Consider the following 13,587-nt stretch of genomic DNA (forward strand, 5'->3'; position numbering starts at 1 on the left):
CAACATGTGTGGTTCACTTCACTGTCTGATGTTAAGTTAAGTTATGATGCAGCACTGCTACATTTTCAGCTGTGCTATAGTTTGGGTTCTTTTGTATGATAAAAAAATAAATCTTTGTTTAACTTTAAGTGCACAAACATTTAAACTCCTAATAGCAAGTGCTGTAGTGAGGGGTGTGGGTTACAATGTGAGCAGTAAACAGAGGCAGGCCAGTATGTCAGTACTTCAGCTCTCTATAAGGTGATAATAAGTGAAGCTTTTTTTCTGTGGCCAGACAAACCAATGAACACAGCTTTAAATGTATGTAAAATATGCAACATCCAAACACTGAATTTATAAAACAAAAAGAAAATCAACTATCAATTTCTATTTCTTTAAAAAAAAAAAAAAAAATGAATAAAACTAGATCGATGAAATGGATCCTGCAAAGATTATCTGCACATCAGACTGCATGTTTGTTTTTGCTTTTAAACCTTGAAACCTTTGCAGAACTGACACAATTTAGATGGAAGTGAGCCCAAACCCGTGACATGGACACATTGCTGCACAGAAAGAGCCAGTGCTGGACAACAGGGCACACTGAGGAGTCACAGACCACACATCCTTGTATCAGTATCGTATTGTCTGACTTTCAGCATCAGGAACACAATAATAATATCACATGTCTGGCATGTTCTGGTGAAACTTGCTTTAACTCTTGCAACAACATACATTACTTAATTGCAGTTTCCCTCCAGTTCTCTTTACAGCCACAAGGTGTCAGTGCTTCCTTATCCCATTGCAGAACACACATCTGCCCCCCCTCCCACAATCCTGCTATGTCAATATCTGTGTTGGAGCTAACACAATTACAGTTACAGTCATTGGGTTCTTTAATACAATCTGCACACGCCTGTCATGTGACCGAGCAGGACCAGTGAGGATGGAGCAATAAAAGCAGAAAACAAGCCTCACTTTGAGGTTCGCCCTCAAAGACTTGTTTTAAGTGGGGTGTTGTCTGTGTTATGTTCAGCATACAGATCAGTACTACTTTATATACTGTCTGCAGTTCAATCTCTAACAGCAAAAAAGCCCCAATCCTAAAAATACAATTGTGGCTAGAAATAAATCCTAAAAACAAACAAACTGCAGAAAGAGTATTCAAATGAACTGAAGAGAGTATAAGGTCGGTGTACTAGATATACAGTCCCCTCCAAAACTATTGGAACAGCGAGGTCAATTCCTTTATTTTTGCTGTACACTGAAAACAATTGAGTTTGACGTCAAAAGATGAATATGAGAAAAAAGATCAGTCTTTCAGCTTCTATTTCCAGGTATTTATATCTAGATCAGTTAAACAACTTAGGAGATAGCACCTTTTGTTTGAACCCACCCATTTTTCAAGTGAACAAAAGTATTGGAACATGTGATTGACGGGTGTTTTTTGTTGCCTAGGTGTGTCCTGTGCATTGATAATTCAAACAATAAATAGCACTGAATGTTTACTCTCAGTTTCAGCTTTGGGTTTTGCCTGTACATAATGCATTTATAGCTTTAAAGGTGTAACCAACATGAAGACCAGCAAGCAATTTTGAAACTGAGAGAAGATAGAAAATCAATCAGAGCCATTGCACAAACATTGGCCATAGCCAGTATAACCATTTGGAATGTATTGAAGAAGAAAGAAACCACTGGTGTACTGAGCAACAGACGTCGAACTGGTAGACCAAGGAAAACATCAGCAGTTGATGACAAAAACATTGTGAGAACTGTCAGGTTTCACAATACACCGTTCTCAGAAGATATTGGGAACCAAAGTACAGAAGCTACACCAGAAGATGCAAACCACTCATTAGCAATAAGAACAGGAAGGCCAGATTAAATTTGCCAAAGAGTAGAGAGACGAGGCTCAAGAGTTCTGGGACAAAGTTTTATGGACTGATGAGACAAAGATGAACCTTTGCCAAAGTGATGGAAAGGCTAACGTGTGGAGAAAGAAGGGATCTGCTCATGATCCCAAACACAAGCTCATCTGTGAAACATGGTGGAGGTAATGTCATGGCTGGAGCTTGCATGGCTTCTTCTGGGACGGGCTCATTGATCTTCTTTGATGATGCAACACATGGTGGCAGCAGCAACATGAACTCAGAAGTCTACAGAAACAGTTTGTCTGCCAACATAAAGAGAGATGCAACCAAACTGATCGGGAGATCCTTCATCATGCAGCAAGACAACGACCCAAAACACACTGCCAAAACAACCAAGGAGTTCAAGCGGGGAAAGAAGTGAAAGGTTTAAGTCAATCTCTACACTTGAACCCTATTGAGCATGTATTTTACCTGCTAAAGAGGAGACTGAAGGGAAAACCCCCGAAACAAACAACAACTGAAAGAAGCTGCGGTGAAAGCCTGGAAAGGCATCACAAAAGAAGAATGCAAAGGTTTGGTGACGTCAATGGGTGGCAGGCTTGAGGCTGTTATTGCAAGCAAAGGATTTGCAACTAAATATTAAGTATTATTCACTTTTCACACTATTTTAAGTCTCTGTTCCTATACTTTTGCTCACCTAAAATGTTGGTGTTCCGTTAAAAACGATGCTATCTTCTAAGTTATTTATCAGATCTAGATGTAAATACCTGGAAATAGAAGCTGAAAGACTGATCTTTTTTTCTCATATTCATCTTTTGATGTCAAAGTCAATTGTTTTCAGTGTACAGCAAAAATAAAGGAATTGACCTCGCTGTTCCAATAGTTTTGATATGTCAAATAAAATTTGATTTTAGAAATTGTTTGAAACAATTTGATTTGCAATAAAAACAGGCTGAGACATTCTCAGTGCTTGTGCATAAATGGGTTAGGACCCAATTACAGACTAACATAACTTGATACTGAGATTTTTTAATAGGGAAAAATGCATCATGCAATGATGTTTTGTATAAAAAATATTAATTAGTAAAGTTACTAGTATCTCTTTTGGATAAATGTGGTGGAGTAGAAGTATTAAGTAGCATAAAATAGAAATACTCAATTAAAGCACCCGTACCTCAAAACTGTACCGGCCAGCATCCGCTTAGCTTAGCTTAGCACAAATACTGGAAACAGAGAAACAGCTAAGCTAAGCTAGCCCTCAGTAGCTTCATATTCATAAAGACACGTACTCTTGGCAAAAAGAGAATTAGCTATTCCTTTAAGTGCAGTACTTAAGTAAGTGTACTTAGAAAAATAGAAAAATTAGAAATTAGAAAAGAATACTTGATGTAGGGACACTGAGGATTTACAATGGACATTTACATCAACACATCATTACTGCTGCTCCTGCCTCCTGGGCATCTCCCACAGAACGCACCCCCTGTCTTCGAAGGTCCCGGCCACATGTCTGCTCAGAGGGGCAGACAGGAAGAGGAGGAAACTGTGCAGATCAGTTCAGCACTCAGTGCAGTTCTAGTAAGTAAAAGGATAAACACCATGCATATAACACACACACACACACACACACACACACACTCACACACACACTCACACCAACACAGGGCCACAATGATAACATTTAACCTTAAAAAAACAATGTGACATCAGGCAGTAACAGTCTCCAGAAGCATATAGGAGGGCCGTACTGTTAGCTGCCCTGTACGTTTGTGTTCAGAAATCTTGAAAGTGTTGAAAGTCCACGATAAGATGTGTGTCCACCAGCAAGAAGACAATCCCGAGCTGCTGGCCACAAACGAGAGGCATCCAACCTTCTAAAAAGTCGTCGTCAGAGGACACGAAGCTCGGCTGTCAGATGTTTCTTATCTTGTAGTGGGGTGTATCACAAATCACAGAACTCAGAGCTGTAGAGACACTACTTCTTCTCTTACGTTCAAAATCCAAATGTGGATAAAGAGAAGTCTAAATATAGAAACCCTATTGTGAGAAGATTAAGTTAAATTGCGCATTTAATATTTCCCTGCAATTGTATCAGCTAAAGTGCTGATATTTTTCTGTGTAAAACATGTGACTACAGGGTGAGCTCAAACGTTTCTTTTGATTATCCAATATTACACTAGAGAAGCTTAACTTCCATCCCATCACTTCCATATGTACAATATTTACAATGACATCAACTATCAAGGTAAACTTGAAATCTAAGCAATTAGCTGATAAAAAGTCCAATATTAAAAGGTGCTATATAATGTACATACAGTATATGAACAGAGCTGCGGTTCTTCCTGATATAAGTCAGGTTTGTAAGTGCCATGATTCAGAATTCACATCTATCTTACATTATTTTCACCAGCCCGACCAGGCACAACTTCTCGTTAGATTGTTTGTTTGCCTTTGTGTTACAGAGGAAGGCTATCAGGAGAGATGTCAAAGGTGATGGAGGGCTGGGCTAAAATGATGGGGACGTCTGCTGAGGTAGAGGAGGCTGCAGGAGGAGCCAACTCCTCTGCCGGGAGCCTCAGTAACGGTGGGAGTACTGGGAGCTCTGCTGGGTTGATGACGAGTATCCCATGGTGCTCTGGGGCTGAGTGGAACCTTGGACGTTGCTTTGGTAACCAAGGTGGGAGCCGGAGTGCTGACGAAAAGAAAGACGGAAAAAACAGCAATGAGTGTGTGACTGTGTGTGACTGTGTGTGTGTGTGTGTGTGTGTGTGTGTGTGTGTGTGTGTGTGTGTGTGTGTGTGTGTGTGTGACTGTGTGTGACTGTGTGTGTGACTGTGTGTGTGACTGTGTGTGTGTGTGACTGTGTGTGTGTGACTGTGTGTGACTGTGTGTGCCCTTCCAGGACACTTTGTCTGCACTGTGCAGCTCCTTCAGTGACAGGCTGCTTCACCCGCGGTTTCTCACAGAGAGACACCGTAGGTCCTTTCTTCCTGCAGAGGTCAGACTGTACAATCACCACGACCCCTGGTAGACCACCACACCAAGAACACACTATTCCACCACTGTTATTATCACTGCCATGTGCAATATTCACTTTTACTGTGACTGTGTGACTATGGGTGACTGTGTGTGTGTGTGTGTGTGTGTGTGTGTGTGTGTGTGTGTGTGTGTGTGTGTGTGTGTGTGTGTGTGTGTGTGTGACTGTGTGACTGTGTGTGTGTACATGTACCATATATATGGGCTGCTACCTACCCCAGCTTTAGGTGTAACATGTTAAATGTTTTTTCACTCCTCACTGACTGTAAAGACACATTAATGTTAGATTACATTCTCAGCAGGTGAATTTTGTTTTCCAGGATCTTGAAAATCAGTTGTCATAGAAAAACTAAGGTTATAATCAGGCTTTTCAATTGTGTTATAGCCAAACTATTTTACACTTGAACCTCAGTTTACGACTAAGTCTGTAAAATAGTTTTCTACAAATGAACGAAAGAGTTTGAAAAACTTGGGAGTTCACCAGGCAGGCACGCTCTCACAGAAACAAGAGAATGTAACATGCAGTGTTTTTAAGCCTGACTATACTAGGGCCCAAAAGCCAGGATTTCTAAACCTCTAAAATAATTATGTGTCTTTACCCCAAACTTGGGTGTGAAACTGTAAATTGCAAGAATACTCATTTAAAGGATAAAACATCATCACCAGCAAAGAAGATGAGATGTAAAGCTGCAGAAATCAGTCGAGTCACAGAAGACAAGCCGCTACATGCTGCATCTATTCAGGACAACGGTAGAGAGAAAGGGAGAGAGGTGCATGGTGGGAATGGATCAATGTGGGCAAAAGTGACAAACCCTCCTCCACTACTGGGTTATTTATATATGTGCTGAGGGCTGACCGCTTCCAGCTGTCTGACCTGCAGCCTCAGATACTACTATATATATACATGTCTATCTGTGATACACTGATACACCCTCATGTGGCTTCACCAACACAAGTACACAGAGCAGGAGAGGTCACAACAGTCACCTCCATCACACTCGGTGCTCTCTGCCCTCATTTCATCACACTCTGTCCCTCTCCTTGTGATAAGAGCCAAAGACACACCAGACACCACAGAAGCATACAGAAGCTAGCCGGGATTTGTTACCAGCTGTGTCAGCGGGACCATGTGGAACGTGCAGTCCTCATCATTCAGCTGACAGGCTGCTGTTTGCTTCCTCACATATTACACACATACTGTATATTACACAAGACATGTTTACCATCACAGCCACAGTAGAGTAAAGTCAAACTTTAATAATGAATATGGATAACCTCACTAAGCTGCAGGCCACAATTATCAGTTAATCAGTCAATGATTGTCTGATTAATCAAATATGTTTAGTCCAAGGTGATGTTTTCTAAATGCTTGTTTTATCTGACACACAGACATTAAATCCATCCTGTGGGCCCACCACTCATGGGAAAAACCGCTGGGGTCGGGTGCGCTGTCACATGGGTGGCAGTGATGGTCAGGGACCTCGACGGACCAGACCCGGGCAGCAGAGGCTGGCTCTGGGGACGTGGAACGTCACCTCTCTGTGGGGGAAGGAGCCGGAACTAGTGCGGGAGGTGGATCGCTACCAGTTGGATCTGGTGGGGCTTACCTCCACGCACAGTCTTGGCTCTGGAACCGTACTCATGGATAGGGGTTGGACTCTATTCTTCTCCGGAGTTGCCCAAGGTGTGAGGCGTCGGGCCGGGGTGGGGATACTCACTAGCCCCCGGCTGAGCGCCGCTACGTTGGAGTTTATCCCGGTGGACGAGAGGGTCGCCTCCCTACGCCTTCGAGTTATGGGGGGGAAAACTCTGACTGTTGTTTGTGCCTATGCCCCAAACCGCAGTTCTGAGTATTCGGCCTTCTTGGAGACCCTGAATGGAGCCCTGCAGGGGGCTCCAGTAGGGGACTCCGTAGTCTTGCTGGGAGACTTCAACGCACACGTGGGAAACGATGGAGACACCTGGAGAGGCGTGATTGGGAGGAAGGGCCTCCCTGATCTAAACCCGAACGGTCGTTTGTTGTTGGACTTCTGTGCTAGCCATGGAATGGCCATAACAGACACCATGTTCGAACATAAGGATGCTCATAAGTGCACGTGGTACCAGAGCACCCTAGGCCAAAGGTCAATGATCGATTTCGTAATCGTATCATCTGACCTGAGGCCGCATGTTTTGGACACTCGGGTGAAGAGAGGGGCGGCGCTGTCGACTGATCACCATCTGGTGGTGAGTTGGATCAAGGGGTGGGGGAAGACTCTGGACAGACCTGGTAAACCCAAACGGGTAGTGCGGGTGAACTGGGAACGTCTGGAGGAAGCCCCTGTCCTGGGGATCTTTAACTCACACCTCCGGCGGAGCTTTTCAGCCATCCCTGTGGAGGTTGGGGGCATTGAACCTGAGTGGGCGATGTTCAAAACCTCTATTGCTGAAGCTGCGGTGATGAGCTGTGGTCTCAAGGTCTTAGGTGCCTCAAGGGGCGGTAACCCTCGAACACCGTGGTGGACCCCGGTGGTCAGGGAAGCCGTCCGACTGAAGAAGGAGTCCTTCCGGGTTATGTTATCCGGGAGGACTCCGGAAACAGTTGCAGGGTATCGAAGGACTAGAAGGGCGGCAGCTTCTGCCGTGTCAGAGGCAAAGCAGCGGGTGTGGGAGAAGTTCGGAGAAGCTATGGAGAAGGACTTTCGGTCGGCACCAAGGTGCTTCTGGAAAACCATCCGGCACCTCAGGAGGGGGAAGCGAGGAACCATCCAAGCTGTGTACAGCAAGGGTGGGACCCTGCTGACTTCAACTGAGAAGGTTATCGGCCGGTGGAAGGAGCACTTTGAGGAACTCCTGAATCCGACTAACACGCCCTCTATGGTTGAGGCAGAGCTGGAAGCTGATGGGGGATCATCGTCAATTTCCCTGATGGAAGTCACTGAGGTAGTCAAACAACTCCACAGTGGCAAAGCCGCAGGGGTTGATGAGATCCGTCCAGAAATGCTGAAGGCTTTGGGTGTTGAGGGGCTGTCTTGGTTGACACGCCTCGTCAACATTGCGTGGAAGTCTGGGACAGTGCCTAGGGGTTGGCAGACCGGGGTGGTGGTTCCCCTATTTAAAAAGGGGGACCAGAGAGTGTGTGCCAACTACAGGGGTATCACACTTCTCAGCCTCCCTGGTAAAGTCTACTCCAAGGTACTGGAAAGGAGGGTTCGGCCGGTAGTCGAACCTCTGATTGAAGAGGAACAATGCGGATTCCGTCCTGGTCGTGGAACAACGGACCAACTCTTCACTCTCGCAAGGATCCTGGAGGGGGCCTGGGAGTACGCCCATCCGGTCTACATGTGTTTTGTGGATCTGGAGAAGGCGTATGACCGGGTCCCCCGGGTGATACTGTGGGAGGTGCTGCGGGAGTATGGGGTGAGGGGGTCACTTTTGAGGGCCATCCAATCCCTGTACGCCCAAAGCGAGAGTTGTGTCCGGATACTCGGCAGTAAGTCGGACTCGTTTCCCGTGAATGTTGGCCTCCGCCAGGGCTGCGCTTTATCACCAATCCTGTTCGTGATTTTCATGGATAGGATATCGAGGCGTAGTCGTGGAGGAGAGGGGTTGCAGTTCGGTGACCTGAGGATCTCATCGCTGCTCTTTGCAGATGATGTGGTCCTTATGGCATCATCGGTCTGTGACCTTCAACAGTCACTGGATCGGTTCGCAGCCGAGTGTGAAGCGGTTGGGATGAGGATCAGCACCTCCAAATCTGAGGCCATGGCTCTCAGCAGGAAACCGGTGGATTGCCTACTCCGGGTAGGGAATGAGCCATTACCCCAAGTGAAGGAGTTCAAGTACCTCGGGGTCTTGTTCGCGAGTGAGGGGACAATGGAGCGAGAGATTGGCCGGAGAATCGGAGCAGCGGGGGCGGTATTACAGTCACTTTACCGCACCGTTGTGACGAAAAGAGAGCTGAGCCAGAAGGCAAAGCTCTCAATCTACCGGTCGATCTTCGTTCCTACCCTCACCTATGGTCATGAAGGCTGGGTCATGACCGAAAAGAACGAGATCACGGGTACAAGCGGCCGAAATGGGTTTTCTCAGACGGGTGGCTGGCGTCTCCCTTAGAGATAGGGTGAGAAGCTCCACCATCCGTGAGAGACTCGGAGTAGAGCCGCTGCTCCTTTACGTTGAAAGGAGCCAGTTGAGGTGGTTCGGGCATCTAGTAAGGATGCCACCTGGGCGCCTCCCTAGGGAGGTGTTCCAGGCAGGTCCAGCTGGGAGGAGACCCCGGGGAAGACCCAGGACTCGGTGGAGAGATTATATCTCCTCACTGGCCTGGGAACGCCTCAGGATCCCCCAGTCGGAGCTGGAGGATGTGGCCCGGAGAAGGGAAGATTGGGGTTCCTTACTGGAGCTGCTGCCCCCGCGACCCGATTCCGGATAAGCGGTAGACGATGGATGGATGGATGGATGACAGACATTAAATCTAGCATGACAAAAAAAAGCAGGAAATCCTCACATGTGAAGAGCTGGAACCTTAAATCATCAATATTCAGATTATAAATGGTATGTTGCAATAGCAGTCAAATCTATAACAGTAAATGACAACTGATACATTAAATATAATTCTATTTTCTAATAGTGATACATATAATATAGTATACTATCTGTAAATGCTTTTATAAATATCCTATAGGTAAAATAAGAGGAATGTCCAGTCAATGAAATACCTGAAAAATCAAAGCATGTCATCACATTTTCTTATCATACCTCCAGCTGTTAATTCTGTTCATCTGATGATACATTCGTTGGGGACTATTTTCAGTGGCGGATTAATTCAATGTTGGTGCTCTGAGTATTTGTGGCAGCAGGATGGTGTGTGTGGGATTAAGTGAAAATAAAGTACAGTGTGTGTGTTCATGGTGGTGAAGGAGGACGTCAGCCAGTGTGGCTGCACCACAGAGGGAGAAGATCCATCAGGCTGCGAGGGAGAGGCTGGGATTTGTTGACAAGAAGACAAATAAAGGATATCAGCAGCCTATAAATCCCACTGACCTGGTACTCTGACTGCAGCACCCCCGTGCCTGAGGAGGCCCCAGAGGGCCCGATCCGAGCTTTCTTGTTAGGGGGCGCCTGGTCCTGGCTGTGTTGTAAACCCACGCCGACAGGGGCCCCCGTGGCTCCAGTAGTGCCGTTGGTTTGGGCCAGGTTCAGCTGGGAGTGGGCCCGCTGGGCTGCAGTCTGCTGATGTTTCTGGTTCTGAGTATGAGCGGTGGTCTTCTGCTGTTGCTGGGTCTGGTTCTGCAGACGGACACACAGGGCAATAAAAGCTGAGCGAAGTGATGAAGAGTGTAGCTGTAGAGCAGCGGACGATCTGATCACAAAACCAAGTGTAATCACTTTGTCCTAGGTTTGCCTTTTCTGCTCTGCCACTGAGGTGACTGGAATACAATCTAAATTGGTAGAACATCATTATTTTAAAGAAACATCACAAGGAATGACTTCATGAAAGAAAATAAATAAGCATCTTTGAGTTTCTAGAAAAGCACTATACAAATCTAATGTATTATTATTATTATTATTATTATTAAAAAAACATTTAGTAAGTCAGTTGAAAGCCACCTGTTATATATAATGTTGGCTCACAGGGTCTGTTTCTGTGTGTTATTATTCTATGTACCAGTTCAATTATTATTATGTATCAGATATTCATACACCATCTATTGCAATCACTAATATTACGTTCACGTTCTCAGAAGAGGCCTGCTGAGGGGTCACGCTGCCCAGAGATGTTTTTAGAAAACTTGCTCAACCTTAAAGCTTCCTATGTGACTGAACCATAAGAGGACAACAGACTCGGAATCTGACTGCCACTCAACACGTTTCACTACTACCACGGCCTTTACTGGCAAGTACAGGTGCGCTTACTGTCCAATTACCCATTAAGAGTAGGACATTTTGGAACATTCAATGGGAACATTGCTATTAGGGATATATATATATATATATATATATATATATATATATATATATATATATATATATATATATATATATATATATATAATATATTATATATATATATATTCCATATATATATATATATATATATATATATATATTATATAATATATATATATATATTCCATATATAGATATATAGATATATATTATATAATATATTATATATGTATTTACATACTATAATATATATATATATATATATTATATTATATATATATAGATATATATATATAATATATATGGCAGCAGGTCATGTATAAACGCACCTGACAATACTAGGCATATATCAGTCAGATTCATATATAACATATTTATAAATAGTTATTTAGTATAGTATATTTAAATGTTCTATTTGAATAATGAGTAATTTCTACTATAATCACATCTGCAGGTCAGCAGTTTTTGTTGTGCTCATTAGGCGTGGATGACTCCATCCTCTATCTGTTTCACAGGGCTTACTCTCATCTGGATAAGGGGAGTGGCGCGGTGAGAATGCTGTTCTTTGATTTCTCCAGCGACTTAAACACCATCCAGCCTCTACTCCTGAGAGATAAGCTAACAGAGATGAGGGTGGACTCACATCTGTTGAGATGGATCACGGACTACCTCACAGAGAGACCACAGTATGTCAGGCTGAAAGACTGCACGTCCGACACTGTGGTCAGCAGCACTGGAGCGCCACAGGGGACGGTACTCTCCCCTGTCTTGTTCACCATCTACACCTTTGACTTCCAGCACAACTCTGAGCTCTGCCACATGCAGAAATACTCAGATGACACTGTGATCGTTGGCTGTGTCAGGAATGGACAAGAGGGGGAGTACAGGAGCCTGGTGGAGGACTTTGTGAGGTGGTCCAAGTCGAACCATCTGCAGCTGACCAAGGAGATGGTGGTGGACTTCCGAAGGATCAGGCCACACCTGCAACCGGTGTCCATCGAGGGTACACTCTTCATGAGAAAGGGCAGAGTCGTCTATACTTCCTGAGAAGGCTGGGGTCCTTCAACATCTGCAAAAACAGCCTGTACTTTCACTTTGTATTTATAACAGTTTTATCACTTCATTTAATTTAATTGTAATTCTTATTTGTTCTTTACATTTGTAATGCATATCCAGTTGAATGTTTTGTGTTATGACACAATGAAATCAAACTAAACCGAGCCCCTGCTCGTCCTGTGAAGCAGTACACTCGGCTGAATAGAAGCTGTGAGTCTCAGCTCACATTGCACAACAGCTTTGCAGCTAACATGTACCAGCTTTAGTAAAAGGCTTTCTTTAGTGTGCTTACGTTTTTTTTAAAGTACCATCATTCATTTTAAGTAACAGTATGGCATTTATTACATTACATTATTATTACAGTTCATTTAGCTGACGCTTTTGGCCAAAGCGACTTACAAAAAGTCAACAATCATGAGGATACAACTCCAAACAGCAACAATCTTGCAAGTACATTAGCTTCAAATAGGTACAATCCTTTAAGTGCAGAACACTAGCTTCAAATAAGCCAGTTTGAAGTGCAACATACAGAAACAATAAAATACGAATTCAACTATTAGCTACAAATAAGCTAAACTAATATAAGTGCAACATACAAAGAACAGTTTATTTTTTTCATTTGTCGAGGTGCAGTCGAAACAGGTGAGTTTTCAGTCTGCGACGGAAGCTGTGAAGACTTTCTGCTGACCTGACATCAATGGGGAGGTCGTTCCACCATTTTGGAGCCAGGATAGCAAACAGGCCGTTTTGTTTGAGGGGAATCTGGGTCCCACTCGCAGTGAGGGAGTAGCGAGCTGATTGGCCGATGAAAATGATCAAAGTAATAGTATTTAGTCTGCAGAAAATCTGCTCCTATACAATAAATGGCACAGTTATTACTGACGCATCAATGTTAGAGCAGCATGTTGCTGCTGGAGCTTCTTTTAACTACTTTATATGAAGCTAGTTTGTTTTACTGGTTCCAAAACAAATAACTTTTGTACATGAAAAGTAACTAGAAACAAAATGTAGTGCAGAAAAAACATTTCATTCTGAGATGTAGTGGAGTAGAAGTATAAAGTAGCGAAAAATGATCAAACTCAAGTAAAGTAGACATACCTTCAGTACTTGAGTAAATGTACTTAGTAACTGTCCACCTCTGAGCTCATCCAGCTGTTCTTTGTTTCTTTGTATGTTATCCTCTGTCTCCTCATTTGGTCTTTTTTGTGTTTTACAAAAGAAAACAAACACAAACATCGCACAGCATAGTGGCTGATCATTCCATATTATCTGTGCATCACTGGTTTGTGTTATTATGTTCCTGTGTCGGCATACTGATGGAAACCAACATAGAAACATCAGTGTTACAAACCCCATTGTGATTGTGGTTGAACGTGAATGAGTCTCCATTCTCTGCTCTGTTAATATCAAACACTGTAGTGAGAAATGACCAGGGACAACCAAATACTGAAACCAGTAAATATGTAGAATGTGGATATGACTCTGCTATCAGTGTCAGACTCATGGATGTATAAAGAGAACTGGATACAGTGTTGGAGGCGGGAGTTGCTCAGTGGCGCATGAAGCCAAAAAAAGTATCTAGGCCACAAGAGCAAGCGCACAAGTGTTTCCTTTAACACCGTCTTGGGCTTATTCACACTTATTCAAGTTCGTACTGTTTTTACTTAAGTACTTTGCTCAGGGGCTCAGCCTAACCACCACTACACTACCACCACCACTA

The 13,587-nt window shown here is 43.9% G+C and overlaps 1 protein-coding gene across 1 annotated transcript in view; it reads right to left on the bottom strand.

The window, feature by feature from the left end:
• Nucleotides 1-1,327: 1,327 nt before the first annotated feature.
• Nucleotides 1,328-13,587, bottom strand: part of cdk19 (cyclin dependent kinase 19) — a 55,832-nt gene continuing 43,572 nt past the window's right edge. Inside the window, exons 12-13 of the mRNA XM_029425392.1 lie at nucleotides 9,906-10,151; nucleotides 1,328-4,536 (exon numbers count right to left, since the gene is read on the bottom strand). Coding sequence (XP_029281252.1) covers nucleotides 4,420-4,536; nucleotides 9,906-10,151 — 363 coding nt within the window. The 3' untranslated portion in view covers nucleotides 1,328-4,419. The remainder of the gene's footprint in view (nucleotides 4,537-9,905; nucleotides 10,152-13,587) is intronic.

The sequence above is a fragment of the Cottoperca gobio genome, chromosome 24 (genome assembly GCF_900634415.1).
Source record: "Cottoperca gobio chromosome 24, fCotGob3.1, whole genome shotgun sequence".
Classification (NCBI taxonomy): Eukaryota; Metazoa; Chordata; class Actinopteri; order Perciformes; family Bovichtidae; genus Cottoperca; species Cottoperca gobio.